At 40.3% G+C, this 18,618-nt stretch overlaps 1 protein-coding gene across 12 annotated transcripts in view; it reads left to right on the forward strand.

Moving 5' to 3' along the window:
- Positions 1 to 18,618, forward strand: part of DLGAP1 (DLG associated protein 1) — a 902,804-nt gene that overhangs the window by 703,898 nt on the left and 180,288 nt on the right. For all 12 annotated transcript variants that reach the window (XM_045459777.1, XM_045459780.1, XM_045459781.1 and 9 more), the window contains one exon: positions 9,859 to 10,099. In XM_045459777.1, the coding sequence (XP_045315733.1) occupies positions 9,859 to 10,099 (241 nt within the window). The remainder of the gene's footprint in view (positions 1 to 9,858; positions 10,100 to 18,618) is intronic.

Genomic DNA, 18,618 nt, shown 5'->3' on the forward strand with positions numbered 1-18,618 from the left:
GGCTCCAAGAGCATGCATGCCAATGTGTGTTAGTTAATGCTGTCCAATGACACTCATCCCAACGCTCAGGGAAATTAGTTGGTGCCTCATTTGGTGAAATTTTGACTTGTCTGTCTTTACTTTTTTCACACTAAGCAATATAATATTTTAAATTTCTTTAAGCTTATCTTTATTCTGGACAGCCTCATGGTCACATAGCCTTCCAGAAATATAAAATAGTCTATAAATCCAGCTGTCATACATGTAGAATACATCGATGGATTTTTTTAAAAAATTTTGGGGGTGCCTGGGTGGTTTAGTTGGTTGAGTGGCCGACTGCGGCTCAGGTCATGATCTTGCAGTTTGTGGGTTCAAGTCCCATGTCAGGCTCTCTAATGTCAGCTCAGAGCCTGGAGCCTGCTTCAGATCTGTGTCTCCCTCTCTCTCTGCCCCTCCCACACCCGTGCTTTGTCTCTTTCTCTCAAAAATAAATAAATGTTTTTGGGGCGCCTGGGTGGCTCAGTCGGTTAAGTGTCCGACTTCGGCTCAGGTCACGATCTCGCACTCCGTGAGTTCGAGCCCCGCGTCGGGCTCTGGGCTGATGGCTCAGAGCCTGGAGCCTGCTTCCGATTCTGTGTCTCCCTCTCTCTCTGCCCCTCCCCCGTTCGTGCTCTGTCTCTCTCTGTCTCAAAAATAAATAAACGTTAAAAAATTTTTTTTTAATAAATAAATAAATAAATAAATATTTTAAAAATTGTCGAAAACTGCCTATACCCATTCACTGCTTTCATAACTTTAAATGTTTAAATTTTCAATGTTCAAGACAGGAGAAACATGCTACTTTGCCCCATCAGGACATTGCGTCTGTGCAGCTGCCTGACTTGGGTCCCTGTGCCACAGATCGGACCTTCCTGAGACAATATCCCTTCCTAGTGACAACCTAGTAAAATATCAACAAATCACTGAAGAAACGCATGTGGGCCCCGATGCTACGGCGGGTCAAGCTCTGCAATTCGGTGGTATAATCATTCAGCCTTGAGTAAAATACAGAAAGAATAGCCATCCTAAATGGATTCCTAAGGCTACATCATTTTTCCAGTTCTGTATTCAATTTTCAAGTAACACAATATCTTTAAGGATAATTTCAAACTTTCTATTGCAGTCCCAACACTGTCATTATTCAAAGGAGAATAGTTTCTTCTTCCAAGCAATACTACCATAAAGATTCTAGACTTTTCAAAAAGTGGTTAGCTTTTATGATGTTGGGATGTTCTCTCTTATAGATCTTTAGTACCAGCTCTAATAGTATAGAATTTAAATGCATGCTATCCTATTCCCTTTTAAAACCTGCTATTTTAGTCATCAAAGGCTCCTGGAAAGATCAAACTAAAATGTTGTAAGAGAAGATATTGGTCTAGAATAATTAAGCCGTTTGTTTCTGCCATTCATACCTGATAGAAGTAAAATATCCCTAAAAACAGATAGGGCTTGCATGATAAAGAAAAACTGACCTTTTTTTATACTTAGTCCCTTTCTATGTTTTTTTAATTATATATCCATCTAATAAGATGGGGCTTTCTAAAGTAAAGCTTGAGAAGAAAGAATTTTTAAAAGTCACATGTGAAAAAAAAATATTTAGTATAATAACTAGGTCATTTCCAAATTGGCTCAATTTATGTCCTCATTCACTTCAAGTCCAATTCTCAAATATCTTCATCTGGAAAGGTAAACCAGAAGCCTGCAGACATCTTTTGTCTGGCAATATGTTGGATTTTTACATCATGTTTTAAAAGTGAGTAGACAGGGGCGCCTGGGTGGCTCAGTTGGTGGAGCGTCTGACTCTTGCTTTCACCTCAGGCCACGATCTCACCATTTCCTGGGTTTGAGCCCTACATCAGGCTCCGCACTGACAGCACAGAGCCTGCTTGGGATTCTCTCTCACTCCCTCTCCCTCTGCCCCTCCCCTGCTCACGCTCTATCTCTCAAAATAAAATAAACTTTAAAAAAAGAAGTGAGTACACAGTTATTATGTTCAGCCGTAATCGTAGCAATTCAACTGTGATTTGTGACCTAGGCCATCCCTTCGTTGTATATATACCAAGAAATAAAAACTCAGAAGAAATAAGTATCTATAAATATAGTCGGTAACAGAACCTAGAAACCCAAGTATCCTGACTCCTAACTGATAAGTTTCTTCAAAGCCTGCTGGTATTGGGGTATTGATGGCAACAATATTGCTAATAATAATAGTAATCGTGAAAATGATAACAATGGAACGGTCATCATGTATTGCTTACCTGATATATACTAGAAGCTTTTCATATTCTCTCATGAATTTCATATCAACTATAAAAAAGATCATTTTTTAATTTATGAAATTTAGTCTTGGAGAATTAGTATAATTTGTTTCATTCTTCCCACTACACTATCTCACAGAATAACATCCACTATTTATGTATAGTGTATGTATAGTGGATGTGCCTAGAAATATAATATGCATTTTAAATGTTTTATTTTTATCCTTAAAGCATTCACTGGAGATAGGTATCATTATACCCATTTTTCAGATGAGGTAAGTGAGGTCTGGAGAATTCAAGCAAATTGCCCATGACATAGTAGAAAGAACATTAAACTACTCCTTCCCATATAATAAAACCAAATAGTTCTCAAATGTATACAATAACACAAAATGACAAAAATTAAAATTTATAAAATATATGTCTGATATTGTGGTAAGACTGATAGAACTTTTAACAAAATAAGAATTCTAGAAAACATAAACAATTGACATCTGTTCTAACTGAAAACTAAATTCTGTGACAAAAGATATCATAAAGTTAAAATGCAACTGATCAGAGGATATTTACATGTATCAAGAAAACAGGTGAATGTTCCAGTTGCCTAAAGTATATTTACCAATAAGTAAGAAAAGAAAAACAGCCTAAAAGAACGTAAGGCAAATCTTATGAAGTAGCAAATTAGAGGGAAAAAATACAAAGACCGATAAATATAAGAAAAAATGCTTAAATACACTAGCAGGCTGATAAAGACAAACTGAAAAAGCACAATATCATTTCTGACCTAGAAGAGTTGCAAAAAGTGCTAATACCCAGTTCTAGTGTCCATGCTGAGAAATGAGCTGTTTGGAGTGAACTGCCACCATTGCCATAGAAAGTAAGTCGATGAACATCTACAACATAAAACATCCCTTTTGGCACAAGAATCCCACTTTTGGCACTCTATAATACAGAAAATAAAAGCACCAGTATATAAAGATAAACGCACAAGAGTGTTGGTCATAACAGTCTCCAAGTACATATCTGAATCATCATCCACGATGGAGTGGTTGAATAAATTATGGCATAATCATCCTATACAATTTTACAGTGGTAGTGACTTAAGTGTCCGAATTTCCCTGAGTCTCCATATAAAAGCAGACAGAGCAACTAGGCAGAAAAAGAACCCAAAAGTCATGGAGAACATTTACAATAAAATTGGGTATAACAGGATATTCCATGAACCCCAAATATAAGTGGATGAGAACAAACCACAAGTAGCCATAAGACTACACTGTATCCACGTCTGTGTAAGAAGGCATAGAGGGAAACAATGACTTGTGTGACAGACTCGAGGATAGCAAAATAAAACAAGCCACAGGTATTCACCGGAAAGCTCAGGGCGCCTATTCGAGAACAGCAGCTGAAAGTGGAAGGGATTTGCCTCCTCTAACAGCAGATGAATTCAAGGAGCCTGCAGTCAGGTCAAAAAAGACTGGAGCAGTCTGAGCCTCTACGTGCACTGGAAAGCAACCAACCAGTGTTTCCTTCCAGCACAGGGCCCAGGGCTGAGAAGAAACACAGGGGAGTGGAATCAAATATGAACAAGGTAGAGACAGTAGCAAAGAAGAAAAGAAAATGCCAAGGTAAAAGTTGGGGACGGGAGGAAAAGAATCAGGAAATATTCCAAAGCTAAAAAAATAAAAGAGGAAGTCCTGGGAATTTGAGGGGGATATCTTGAATGTACCCACCCTCTCAAAGTCAGACTGATTTTCCAAAAACAACGAGGAACAATTACCCACTGTAAATCACATTCAAAATCACTGTAAGAAGAAAGAAAAATAAGGAAAAGAATAACATTCCTCCAGAAAATGAAAGCATGCAGAAAGACATAACCACAAAATAGATCAAAACTGTAACACACTACACTTGATCTTGAACAACATGGGTTTGAATTCCATGGGCCACTGATACATGGATTTTTTTTCGATAAAGACAGTACAGTATTTTAACTGTCTTTTCTCTTCCTTATGAGATTTTCTTAATAACATTTTTTTCTCTAACTTACTTTATTGTGAAAATATAGCATATCATACATACACAAAATACGTGTTAATCAACTAAACTATGTTATCAATAAAAATTCTGGCAATTAATAGTTACATTTTTGTGGAGTCAAAAGTTATATGTGGAATTTCAACTGAGCAGAGGTGAGGAGTCAATACCCCCACCCCCCTGTTGTTTGGTCAAGGGTCAACTGTATTTTAAAATGCACTAAACAGCATTAAGAACACAATATAAGACATGAGAGAAAACGACCTATCTGAATTTCAAAAACTTAAAAATAATGTCACAAAACTCAGGGAAGAATTAGAAGTAAAAGAAAAATCATTTCAGAAATGAAGATTAGACTAAAAGGAATATAGGCGCAAGTAAATGAGACATTTCATTCATTAAGAAAAATAGAAATCTAAAAATAGAAATCTAAAAATAGAAATAGAAGCCTCAGTCAGTTAAGCACCCCACTTCAGATCAGGTCATGATCTAATGATTTGTGAGTTCGAGCCCCACAAAGGGATCTCTGTTGTCAGCACAGAGCCCACTTCAGACCCTTTGTTCCCTTCTCTCTCTGCCCCTCCCCCACTTGCATGCACCCTCTCTCTCTAAAATAAACATCTAAACAATCTTTTAAAAAATAAATGAGGGGCGCCTGGGTGGCGCAGTCGGTTAAGCGTCCGACTTCAGCCAGGTCACGATCTCGCGGTCCGTGAGTTCGAGCCCCGCTTCGGGCTCTGGGCTGATGGCTCAGAGCCTGGAGCCTGTTTCCAATTCTGTGTCTCCCTCTCTCTCTGCCCCTCCCCCGTTCATGCTCTGTCTCTCTCTGTCCCAAAAATAAATAAATGTTAAAAAATAAATGAAATCTTGAAAGGGAAAAAAAAGTCACAGGCAAACTATTGTAAGTGTGAATGAAGGCAGGGAATATCGTTTCCATGAGCCCATCCTGAGGAATCCAACTAGTCAATGAGCTTTAGACAACCCAAATGACCAGACATAAGAACCGTGATGAATAGGTGCATGGACTTATTTCTGGACTCTCGATCCTGTTCCATTGGTCTATGTGTCGGTCCTTATGTCAGTGCCAAACTGGTTTGATTATTGTAGCTCTCTGATAAATTCTGAGATCAGGAAGCGTGAGTCCTCCAGCTTTGTTCTATGTCGGTATTGCTTTGGAAATTATGATGTATCGGTGTATTTTTCCTTGTGTTTTTGTTCCTGGAATTCTTGGAGCTTCTTGGATTCTAACATCTAACAAGTGGGAGTTCCAGAAAAGAATAAATAAAAGGAAGGAAATTACCAATGAAATCATTCAAGAAATGGTCCCAGCACTGAAAGACATGATTTTGCAGATTGAGAGGGCCCACCCAGTACCCACCCAGTCGATGGAGAAATATCCTCACAGGGAATATCATGGTGAAATGTTAGCTCTCTTGAAACAAGAATATCTTTAAAAGTTTTCAGAAGGGGATGGGAAAAACCAGTTCATACGGAAAGGCTCAGGAATGAGAAAGGCATCCACTTACCCAAACTCTAACATACATGGAGGCTAAAAGACAAGCAGGAAAGCCTGAAAACATCTGAAAGAAGGGATGCAGGCTAGAATCCTGAATGCAAACACACCCTCCCTTAACAGGGGAGGTAGAATACAGACACTTCCATCCATGCAAGCTGGCCGCCTTGTCCTGGAAAGCACTGGAAGATTTGCTCCACAAAAAGGAAGGAATAAAACAAGGAAGATGAAACAGGGCCTCCATAATAGTCAAGACAATGAAGGGTACCCCCACAGTGATAAAGAAGAGAAATCCTAGGACAGCAGCGGGCTGTCTGTGGCAGCCATAGATTGCAATAGGAGGTCAGAGGTTCCGAGGGTAATGCTTTAAGGGCAGGAAGGAAACCAATAGGTTATCAGAGGTCTCTGAACATAGCAACAGATCCACATAAGCAAGTTTTTATGGAAATATGAATGCAAATACCATAAGATCCAGCTGGAAGAATTGAAAGTGATTGCCTCTGAGGAGGGAGAATCTGGCGAGGAGGGGGCAAGGTGGGTCAGGTGTTTGCTCTTTTCCTTTATAAGCCATCTAGAATTCTTTGACCTATATCTGTAGAATTTTGATAGAGAATAGTCTTTTTATATGAAAAAGTAGTAGCAAGCATTAAATGTATAGTTATTTATAAGAGATTAAATGAGGGCTGAAGCAATAGAGAACATGTAGGTTATGTGCTCTGACAATGTAAATATAGCACAACTATTTTAAATGAGGAAAGCATAGAGAGTGCATATGCAGAAAAAAAAAGGAATCATTAACTGTTCTCAATAAAGATATGGGCACGGTATTATTAGTATGCTATTCTGAGATGGTTGTGCATATGAAAAAAACAAATGAATAATTGTAGAATATTCCATTTCTATTTCCTGTGCCCCTGAGAACCAGGATTTTTAGTATGGAATCAAGGTATATATATATATATATATATATATATATATATATATATATATATAATATAGAAGAGGTTACATTAAAACTGTGCAGACTGGGAGTGCCTGGATGACTCAGTCAGTTAAGCATCAAACTCTCGATTTTGGCTAAGATCACAATCTCACAGTCGTGGGATCACACAGCTTTTGATTCTGTGTCTCCCTCTCTCTCTGCTCCTCCCCTGTTCGTTCTTTCTCTCTCTCTCTCGCTCTCTCTCTCTCTCTCTCCCTCTCTCTCTGCCCCTTCCCCTCTCACTCTCTTTCTAAATAAATAAACATTTAAAAAAAAACAACTCTGCAGTCTGAATTTTAATCAGACCTATTCACTAGGTCTGACCATCAAAAGGCCTAGTTTTGCCCACTGAACAATGACCAGCCCAGTAGCCATGACAATGAAGCTTCCTGGTGTCCAGATTGCATTCTTGTGATACTATTTTCCACTAAAAGAAGAAAAGGTTGTTTGAAAAAATACTGATTCCAGGACTGAGCAGGTCAACAGGATTCAGGAGCCAACAACCTAAGGGGCTCCCACTGGTTAAAGATAAGACAAATTTCCGTTCACTAAGAATAATCATAACAGTCAATTTAAAACCATCAAATGTTGGGGCTTCTGGATGGCTCAGTCAGTTAAGCTACAACTAGAAACTGTAAAAAATAATGATGGAACTAGAACACCACCATTGCATAACTCCCAGTGAATTAACAGATCCAGACATTGAGCACAAGTGACTTCTAACAACATACAGAGAGAGACAACCCAGACATAATGTGTCTCCTGATAAAAGAACACATGATCTCTCCTCTTGCCAAAGGGACTGAACCTGAGTCTTATGAAGCCCCTGGATCCAGCTTACAATTTTCAGGAACTACAAAAGATAGAGGACCATGCTAAATCCTACCACGAGTATGAAATCAGCAAATCCAGACCACGGGAACCTTTACAGGACAAACAACCCAGATGCTTCCATAAATAAATTGTCAATTAAAAACTGGGTGGGGGGGCACCTGTGTTGACAGCACAGAGACTGCTTGGGATTCTCTCTCTCCCTGGCTCCCTGCCCCTCCCCCACTCATGTGTGCTCTCTCGCCCTCTCTCAAAATAAAGAAATAAACTTTTTTTAAAAAGAATTCTTTATAAAAATAAAACTCAGATTAGCAGTTGATTTTGGAGGGAAGATGGGGATTATAGTCAGGATGGGGCACACAGAGTGGTTGCTAGGGTACCTGGAAAAGCCATCTTTCTTGATCTAGGTAATGGTTACAAGGGTGTTTGTCTTATTATAATTCACTCAGTTCTACATTTATTTTGCTTGGTTTTCTGTATCTGTGCATAATAGAGACAAAAGGTTAAAAAAGAATGAAGAAAGAGAATCCTATTAAGATGTGAGTTTAATACAGAAGGTTAAGTGGAAAGAAAACATATTGCCAAATTATATTTACTTTATGGTCCAATTTTTATGAAAACTGGGGGGGGAGGCAATATGCACCCTCTGAACAGACAGTCACCCAAGTTTTAACAGTTGTTACCTTAACAGGGATAGATATTTTACCATTTCTTTGCGATGTTTGGCATATTGATTAATAGGGGAAAATCTATATGTGCATGCTCACACACACATTTGCAAATATAGTTTTACCTTTTACTTTGAAATCATTCCAAGTTTACAAAAAAGTTGCTTGTAAAATACAAGGGACTCCTATATATCCTTGACCCAGATTCATATTCATATTCCTTTTGACTCATGTGCTCACTTTCTCTATTTGATAATTAACTGCAAATATCATGTCCCCTTACCTGTGAATGCATCGCCAATATTTCCCAAAAATCAAAGATATATATATATATATGTATTTAATTTTTTAACATGGATGTATGTAATTATTAGCCTTGAAAACAAGCAGGGATTTTATATCAAATTAGATAAAGTAGGTGAAAATACTATTTTAAGCTGTAAAGATAAGCTGTAAAGAATCGTAAAGAAATGCATGCCTTTTTCCACTTGATATGCCTTAAGGTAGCTGGTCACTTCTACATGAAGTTTAAAGAAATTTGCCATTATCAGAGCATATCCTCAGGTAACAGAAAATGAAGGAAGTCAGAAATTACAATCATTTTCAGTATTTGTTCTAAGCTTACTTGTAGTTTAATTGCTTAATAAATTCCTAATTACTCATTAATTTAATATTAGGGAAATTATGAAGTTCCTAGAGAGTGGCAGAAATTTGAAGAATGCTCCCATGTCCCTATCAAATCAGCTACAAAGTAAGAGAAATTAACTGGGGCTGGTTTATTTTATTTTATTTTTTTTCTTTTTTAGGTGGTGCTCAAACCAATGTAAGTTATGTGCAGAGGAATATAAGTAAATAAAAACTGACCTCTGCAAAAAAAGGAAGACTTCATTTGGAAGATTTTAAAACACATTTATAAACAATTTGTGGACCATATCAGCTTTTTATAAGGAAGAATGAGACCTTCTTCTGATAGTGTGTAGATTGAAAATCTCTATAATGCTTTTCAAGATTTTGACATATCTGGGTTTGGTCTATTTTTGTGCAGAATGAGAGTATCTTGCCAGAAAATATAGGGCCTGTTTTCATACTGTGCACTAAATTAAGCTGCATTTGACACTGAAATTATTTGACAAGCCAGTCACTTGCAAAAGCACAATAATAAAAATAGTAGTTTCTAAGATGTTTATACTAAAAACTATTCCCCTGAAATACCCAAACTCTCACCGTGGACTGACAAAAATTGTTCCCTAGGTTTGCATTTATAAATCAGGAGAATTAACACCTGGGCACGCACTGGAATAAGACCTAGCCCCACACTTCTTCCATGCTGAAAAGAAAGCTCTTTTTCTTTAGAATTTAATGGACTGTTTGGGCTCATAAACAAGATGCAGTTCAGTTACGGAGTGTAACACAGAGGCGATAAAATGCATTGGCGTTGAATGCGGTCGGATGGGGCTTTCTCTGGAAGGGTGCGGGGTCAAGTCCGGGGATGCTTGAGGGAGAGGGTGCTTCCGCCAGGCAGGAGGACTTATGGTTCCCCGTCTCTGCCCGCAGGTGAGCGAGATGGAAGTGAACGGGCAGTTCGAGTCCGTGTGTGAATCCGTGTTCAGCGAGCTGGAGTCACAGGCGGTGGAAGCCCTGGACCTGCCAATGCCCGGCTGCTTCCGCATGCGGAGCCACAGCTACGTGCGGGCCATTGAGAAGGGCTGCTCCCAGGACGACGAGTGCGTGTCCCTGCGGTCCTCCTCCCCACCGCGCACCACCACCACCGTGAGGACCATTCAGAGCAGCACCGGTGAGTGAGCAAAGCGCCTGCCCCCCCCCCCCCGACCCCCCGTGACACCGCGCCAGCACAAGCCTGGTCTCCGGGTCCAGGGCTACAGAAACGACTGTCCCAAAAGACTGCACGTGGTGTCCTGCTGTTGTCACACAGTCACCAGTAACAAAATACCACCCATGCCCTACAAAGAACGGCTGTGCCTCCCTGCCTGCCTCTGCCCCCAGGCTTTGGCCGCATCCACAGCCCTTCTCTCTGTCTCTATCTCTGGCATCAACAGAGAAACTTCAACTACAGGTCCAGAAGGGACAGCGCCCAAGGGGGGAGGGGGTCTTTGTAAGATCCCCACACAGCATCCTAGCAACCAGCAAACTCATCCCACCAGCTCCTACTGGCCGCAGTCAGGCTCTGACTTTTAGGGGGTGACCCTTAAGCAAATCAGATACCCTGACTGTTGGCATCACAGTGAGAATGCCTTTTTTTTAATTCCAAGATCTCCACAAAATGACTATCCCAAAAGACCTGAAATATCACTGTAAGAAAAAAGGGAAGAAATGGATGATTCAGTCATACTAATTGAACATCTTATGAGTTTTCTTTCATTATAACAAAGGCAGATGTCATTATTTTAAAACCTACCAGCATATGTATACAGCATCTTCTTTTCCCTCTAAAGTGAAGTTAGGTTTATGCAGTTAAACTGTATTTTTATCAGATTTTAGGTAGAGAGGCAGAGACAAGCTTAACTGGTTTCCATGACACTAAAACCTGAATAGGAATATAGCCATGAGTTATATATGACAATGTGCATTGGGTTTATATATGTGTATATTTGTTATATGTATATTTTATATATATATATATATATATATATATATATATATATATATATTACATTTGGGTCCAAGAAGAAAATCCCCTCCATTTTAACTAGGCTCAACTGTATGATTGAATTCAGTGTAACTCCAATACAGAGTAGTTCTATAAGAAGACCATCAAACCTAGAGTCATGGTAAATAATAATGAATAAATTAGAAGGAAAAGCCTGTGCCAGAATATGTTAGTATTCAATTTTAGTTCTAAGTGCATCAAATGCCCGTAATTACCATTCAGCCTAGAACCTTTGCAGGCTTGAGAATTAACAGGTCCTCAAACCTGAGTTAAAAATCCTACTAACTAGAGATGTGGAGTTGAGGTAGCAATTTGTAAGAAACCGTTAGAGGTTAAACAATAGTTAGGATCAGATCAGAGAAAGAGATGCTTCTAGACAGTGCCCTGGCTTCACGGCTCTGCAGAGAGCCCAGCAACTCTGGCCTCGGCTGGCTGTCTCCAGCCAGATAGTGGATGTGCATTCTTGTTCACCAGGAAATTCTACAAGAACAGCCACAGATAAGGTTAACAAATAAGGTTGACTCATAAAATGAAAAAAAAAAAAAGTGTCAATCATCCATGGGCATATTTCTGTGCGCGTTTATGTTCATGCAGTAAGTGTAATTTGAAGATCTGCCCTGTGCCTATAGCGTATTGCTGTGTCTTTTACTGTTTCCCCATCTTCATCACCCCCACCCAGCCCTTTCCCAGTGTCCGGTCCACTGCTTGCTATGACAGTCTCGCCGCCTGCCAGCTGTTCTGTGCTGAAATCACTCGTCAAATACACGATCTGCACATCCTTGCCCAGAAGTACTAGGGGAAGGAAAAGGGCCACTGGCTGACCCCTTCCCCCTCAAGGAGCGGTGTTGTGGACAAAGTGGCAAGAGACTCCAGAATGGCTTTTTTTTTCTGCTCGCCTCTCAGAGAAGGTTTTCTGAGACCTTCCCCAGATACTCGGGAGGTTCCTGGAGTTCAAACAGTAGGGATGCCAGATGAAATCCAGGGTGCCAGTTAAATTTGAATTTCAGATAGTAAATAATTTTTGTAGTGTAAGTCTCTCTCAACTGGTGCACGGGGCATACTTATACTAGAAAACTATTTGTAGTGTTTGCAGTATTTGGTAAATGTGACAAGCCCACGTGAGGAGATGAGTAGAATCTGGGAAGATGTCCTGCAGTTGTTCCTTTTAGAATATAAATTGATCAGAAGGTCTTTGGCTGGAGGCCTTATGGGGGAGAATGCTCAAAAACAGAGGGAAGTAAATAAAAATGCAATAGAAGTGATGGCACAGCTCCTTCTTCGGCCCCATGTGTCTCATCGTAAGTACTGGGCTCCCTCTATCGACCTGCAGCTCTCAGGGTGGGAAGGCTCCGGGGGTGGCTGCAGCTGGAGGGGTTAGGGGCAGGAAGACGTGGCCTGCCTCCGGGAGTGATAAAGTGTAAAACACCAGATTTTTGCACAGGGCAGCTGGTGACTTCATCAAACTAAATATTATGATAGGTCATCTTCACAGTCATGGAAAAATTAACAAGGACTAAATCATGGTCGTAGATTCTAAGTAAGCCCATCAGATATTTGAAGACGGCAACCCTAAGAATTCTAGTATCACTTTTCAGTTTCTCTGTGCCGCAGATTTGTTCTTTTAAAGTTATTACTTTATGATATAATAAGGTTCTGTGCCATTCTACTCCTGCCATTACTCCTGTGCTCTTCTCTGTCTCTCTCTCTGTCTCTCTCTCCCGATCCCTCCCTCCCCGCCACACACACACACACTTTTCCTTTTCTCTCACATGATCTCTGTACTATCATATAGATTTTCTTCTACTGGTTTCCTTCTTACACTGAACCAAATATAACTTCCTCTAGAAAAGAAAATCTACTTTCTCCTGATTTTCAAAAGATGTGCTCATTCGTAGAAATCAGGAAATTATTTGGCCCTAATTTCAACCATTTATCTCATGTATACAGGTCAGATTTACATCATGTTCAATGAGACATGACCTAGATTTCTCCCCTTGCTTCTCTTCCTTTGCTCATTATTCTCGGATACTCACAACAGATTCTGTTTTTCCTGAGAAAATCTCTTCCGTTTTGTCAACTGCAGTTATTAGCTACAACTTTTCCCCCACGGCAAAGTGCACGTAGAGTCTTTGATTTTTTATCGGCCCATTCTAATTGTTCAAATTTTCAGTGAAATATACTAAGCTTTTCTCTTTAAGCCTTGTGCCTTCTTCATATTAGCAAGATGCGATCATAAACAAAAATCCACAAATTGTCTGCCACCATGTGGGAGTGTCATGAACATGGGCTCAGCCTGAAGTGGCCCCAAGGATCCCTTAGTGATATGAGCAAGAATGGCCACTCATCCCAGCAAATCAGGGAAAATTAGGAACTGAGATAGGGAGTGACTTACAATTATGCTTCTCTTGGTTGATGGGACTTTTCGGCTTGGGTAACGATGATAGAATCCTATATTCCCTCAGCCTGTGATCTGCTTCAAGCACTCAGATATCTCTCCATCTAATAAATTCAACAACTTTTTGTATAAACTACTGTAGCTAGTACTATTAGGCTAGGATTAGAGCTACTGTAGGAAAGTACAACTTAACAGTGGGGCAATTAACCTCAGGACTGTGGGGAAACACACACCCTTACGTCAGCTGCCTGAATATTAGGCAAAGGTAGACCTTGAGGCTGGAAATATACCCAAGCATCCACTTTAGAGAATTGGATTAAATGTGCCTCACAAATATACCAACGCAATTGTATGTGTTTAAGAAGAATTTTTCTTTTTATGTCCTGCACTGAGCATCTAAGATCTATCAAAAGCATTACCACAGGGGCGCCTGGGTGGCGCAGTCGGTTAGGCGTCCGACTTCAGCCAGGTCACGATCTCGCGGTCCGGGAGTTCGAGCCCCGCGTCAGGCTCTGGGCTGATGGCTCAGAGCCTGGAGCCTGTTTCCGATTCTGTGTCTCCCTCTCTCTCTGCCCCTCCCCCGTTCATGCTCTGTCTCTCTCTGTCCCAAAAATAAATAAAAACGTTGAAAAGAAAAAAGAAATTTTTTTTAAAAAAAAGCATTACCACATTGTAGATAAGGCAGGCAGACAGACTTGTATCTGGTGAATAAACAAAAACATTATATGATAATCAATCAGTAGACGCAGTCATACAGATACAGACACAGACACACATTTGGTCAGAAAGGACAAAAAATAAACTGTTTACAGTGGTTACCCAGCAAGTAGTGGGTGAGAGGATTAGGTAGTAGGGACAGAGGGAGATTTCTAAATGAGCACTGCTTTTTATGACTTTAAAAACCAGTACGATATTTTATCAAAATAATACTCTTACAGAAACAGGCAAACTATCATGATATAGGATTCTCTAAGTTTTTAAGGAAAGCATTCACTTTAAAATTACAAGCTTTTCAAAACAAAAACAAAAACAAAAAATAAATAAATAAATAAATAAATAAATAAATAAATAAATAAATAAAATTACAAGCTTTTCAGGGCTCCTGGGTGGCTCAGTTGTTTGGGCGTCCGATTTCGGCTCAGGTCATGATCTCGCAGTTTGTGAGTTTGAGCCCCGTGTCGGGGTCTGTGCTGACAGCTCGGAGCCTGGAGCCTGCTTCGGATTCTGTCTCTCCCTCTCGCTCTGCCCCTCCCCTGCTCATCCTCTGTCTCTCCCTGTCTCTCAAAAATAAATAAATGTTTTTAAAAAAAATTTTTTTAAGGGCGCCTGGGTGGCTCAGTCGGTTAAGCGGCCAACTTCGGCTCAGGTCATGATCTCACAGTCCGTGAGTTCGAGCCCCGCGTTGGGCTCTGTGTTGACAGCTCAGAGCCTGGAGCCGGTTTCAGATTCTGTGTCTCCCTCTCTCTCTGCCCCTCCCCTGTTCATGCTCTGTCTCTCCCTGTCTCAAAAATAAATAAACGTTAAAAAAAATTTTTATAAGAAATTACAAGCTTTTCAAAGAAGCCTTATGTAGCAATAATATGATTTCTCAAATGTTTATTTATTTTTGAGAGAGAGAGGAAGAGAACAAGTCGGGGAGGGGCAGAGAACGAGGGAGAGAGAGAATCCCAAGCAGGCTCCGCACTGCCAGTGCAGAGCCTAACTCCAGGCTCAAACTCACAAACCGTGAGATCATGACCTGAGTCGAAATCAAGAGTCAGACATCTAACCAACTGAGCACCCAGGCATCCCACAATATATAATTTTTATAAAGGATAAGTACGTTCATTTGCCACACTTTGCCTCTTGAAGTTTGGTGTATGTGTTCTATTCTTTTCTTATCAGAGGAAGCCTTAGAAGTTGATGGAGTTGAGCTGAACTCCTTTCCCTCAACTCCTTTCCCCCAGAAAAGAGAGTGAGGGCCCAGGATACAGCATTGCCACCAGACCAGCAGCCAGTGTCCTCCAGCAGGGGAGTCGGTACAATGTGCCCTTCTGTCTGTGGCTTGGGGGCCACAGTAACAGCAATGTTTACACTTTGCTTTTTTTTTTAATGAGATATTTTTGCTTAAAGTAAGACACACTCTTCCATCATCCTACTTCACAGTCTATCACTGCTGTCAGACCTCACCCATCTATTCCAGTTTTCTCGGTTCAGCAAAAGCAGGTACCCTTTGATCACCTGAGGTTGAGGCTAATGTTCCAAGAGTTCTACTGGCTTGAGTCTTCACTCCCAATCAGCCATCCCATCCAGGATATCAAAGCTACCTTCACGCACCCTACACTTCAATCCTAGACACCTTGCTCCCCACCCACGCCAATGACAACAAAAATCCTTAATACACAAGATCTTAAGCAGAATAACATTAAGGCAATAATTTACATTTGCAATACACATAGTAGGCATTTAGTAATGGAGAGAAAATGCAAAAAAAAAAATACTTGTTTTTATTGCAATATAATTGACATATTACATGGTATAAGTTTAAGGTGTACTATGTGCTGATTTTTTTAATTGTTTTAATGTTTATCTTTGAGAGAGAGAGAGAGAGAGAGAGAGAGAGAGAGAGAATGAGAGAGGCGCAGAGAGAGAGGGAGACAGAATCTGAAGCAGGCTCCAGGCTCTGAGCTGTCAGCACAGAGCCCAACTCGGGGCTTGAACTCACAAACCACGAGATCATGACTTGAGCCAAAGTCAGACACTCAACTGTCTGAGCCACTCAGGCACCCCCTATGTGCTGATTTGATACTTTTATATATTTCCATATGATTACCACCATATGGCATCCTTCGTCAAGTCACATAATTAGCATTTCTCTTTTGTGATAAGAACATTTAAGACCTAGTCTCTCAGAAACTTTGAAGTATATAATACAGTATTGTTGACTATAATCACAATGCTGTGCATCAAATCTCCACAACTTATTCATCTTCTAACTGCAAGTTTGTACTTTTGACCAACATCTCAAGTCCCCCGCACCCTAGCCCTTGTAACCACTATTCTACAGTTTCTACTAGCTCAGCTTTTTTAGATTCCACGTATTATTGATATATACTATCTGTCTTTATGTGACTTGATTTTTTTAAATTTTTTATGTCACTTAATTTCACTTAGTATAATGCCCTAAAGGTCCATCCATGTTGTCACACATGGCAGGATTTCCTTCTTTCTCATAGCTAGAATAATATTCTAGCATATATATAAGCCACATCTTCTTTATTCATTCATCCATTGATGGGCACTTAGGTTATTTCCATATCTTAGCTACTGTTAATAACGGATAGCAGAAAAATCCTTACATACCTCACTAACTGCACGTTTGATGACCGGTAACTTTCCTAGAGAAATAGCGTTGTTGTTAAAACAAGTTGAATCAGGGGCGCCTGGGTGGCGCAGTCGGTTGGGCGTCCGACTTCGGCCAGGTCACGATCTCGCGGTCCGGGAGTTCGAGCCCCGCGTCGGACTCTGGGCTGATGGCTCAGAGCCTGGAGCCTGTTTCCGATTCTGTGTCTCCCTCTCTCTCTGCCCCTCCCCCGTTCATGCTCTGTCTCTCTCTGTCCCAAAAATAAATAAACGTTGAAAAAAAAAAATTAAAAAATAAATAAATAAATAAATAAATTAAAAAAAAAAAAAAAAAAAAACAAGTTGAATCATAAAATATCAGCAGAAGAAACTCCTACATCACCTAGTCATGGAGTCTGCAAACTACAATCTATGGGCCAAATCCAACCCTCCACCCATTTTTGTAAATAAAGTTTTGTTGGCACAAGCCACACTCATTTGTTTACAAATTGTCTGTAGCTGCTTTCACTCTTCAAATTTCTTTTTGTTTATTTACTCATCCTGAGAGAGACAGAGTGTGAGCAGGGGAGAGGCAGAGAGAGAGAGAGGGAGAATCTCAAGCAGGCTCCACGCTGTCAGCACAGAGCCCAATGTGGGGCTCAAACTCACGAAACCATGAGATCATGACCCAAGCTAAAATCAAGAGTTGACACTCAATCGACTGAGCCACCCATGTGCCCCTACTTTCGCTCTTCAACGGCAAGCCGAGTTGAGTAGCTGTTGCAGAGCTGTTGCCAAATATATTTACTGTCTGAGTCTTTATCAAAAAAAAAAGGTTACCACCCCTGATCGAACACACTGAATCCATTTTAAGGTAAGAAAACTAAGGTGGGCTTCTGTCTGGAGGCAAAGTCAAAATAAAAGTGCCTGATCTCCTACCCATAGCCCTTGCTTGTTTGGGTCCCAGCTCTTGAACTTATTTATTGCATGATTATAAAGTTCATCTGAACTCATCTTCTTCGTGTGCGACATGAAAGTATCATGCTGCTTCTCTTGCGGGCATTAATGACCACTTTGGGAGCATCCTTAGAGTTTAGAGAAAGCACACTTCTTTCTACGAGGCACTAATTTAATTCATCATTTTTTATAAAGCAATGAAGGAAAGGCTCAGAAGTCCAAGGCGACAGACAGCAGCCAGAAGTGTTTTGAACAAAGACCCACTCTTTTCTATTCAAGATAAGATCAAGTAATAAATATTCAGATATTGCCTGGACTGGCTCCTTGTTCCTCTGCTAATGACGTTCCCTTCCTTGATTTTCTCTAATCATCCAAGTAAAATTGAAGACATCCACTTAATCCCATCTGAGGCCAAAAAAAAAAAAAAAAAAAAAAAAAAGCAATATTTGTGGTACAACCTTATGCCTCTTGTGAGGTAACTTGTCTGGTTTTTCTATCTGAGAAAATTGACAGTGGTAACTTTTAGAAGAATAACGGCTGTAACTTTTCCGTTCTTCGATGGGGCACTTGGGCTGGCATTCGTCTATATTCTAGGAGAAAGATTATGAAGTCCTAAGACACCAAAGTCTTGCTAGACATAGAGAAAGAAATAAAGTCTGATGAACTCCTTATGCTTTCATCTCCTCCAGTTGTTCTGCTGTATATAAACCACCTCTCAGGAACAGAGTGCCCAGCTCCAAGGTGCTGAGCTCTGTAGACAGTCCTAAAGTCCACCTTCGCCCACATGAGAGGTCATCAAAGGCCCATAGTGAAGAGGCTTAAAGGTCTTCTGGCCTTTAGGGTTGATGTGAGGTACAAATCAACAAGGAAGGAATAAATCAGTAAGAATGATGGTGAAGTCATCAGTAAGGAAGGACTGTGTAAATTGCACATTAAAATGCCTCTATCCTGGCTTTACTTTAGATCTCTCAAT

The sequence above is a fragment of the Leopardus geoffroyi genome, chromosome D3 (assembly GCF_018350155.1).
Source record: "Leopardus geoffroyi isolate Oge1 chromosome D3, O.geoffroyi_Oge1_pat1.0, whole genome shotgun sequence".
NCBI classification, from domain to species: domain Eukaryota; kingdom Metazoa; phylum Chordata; class Mammalia; order Carnivora; family Felidae; genus Leopardus; species Leopardus geoffroyi.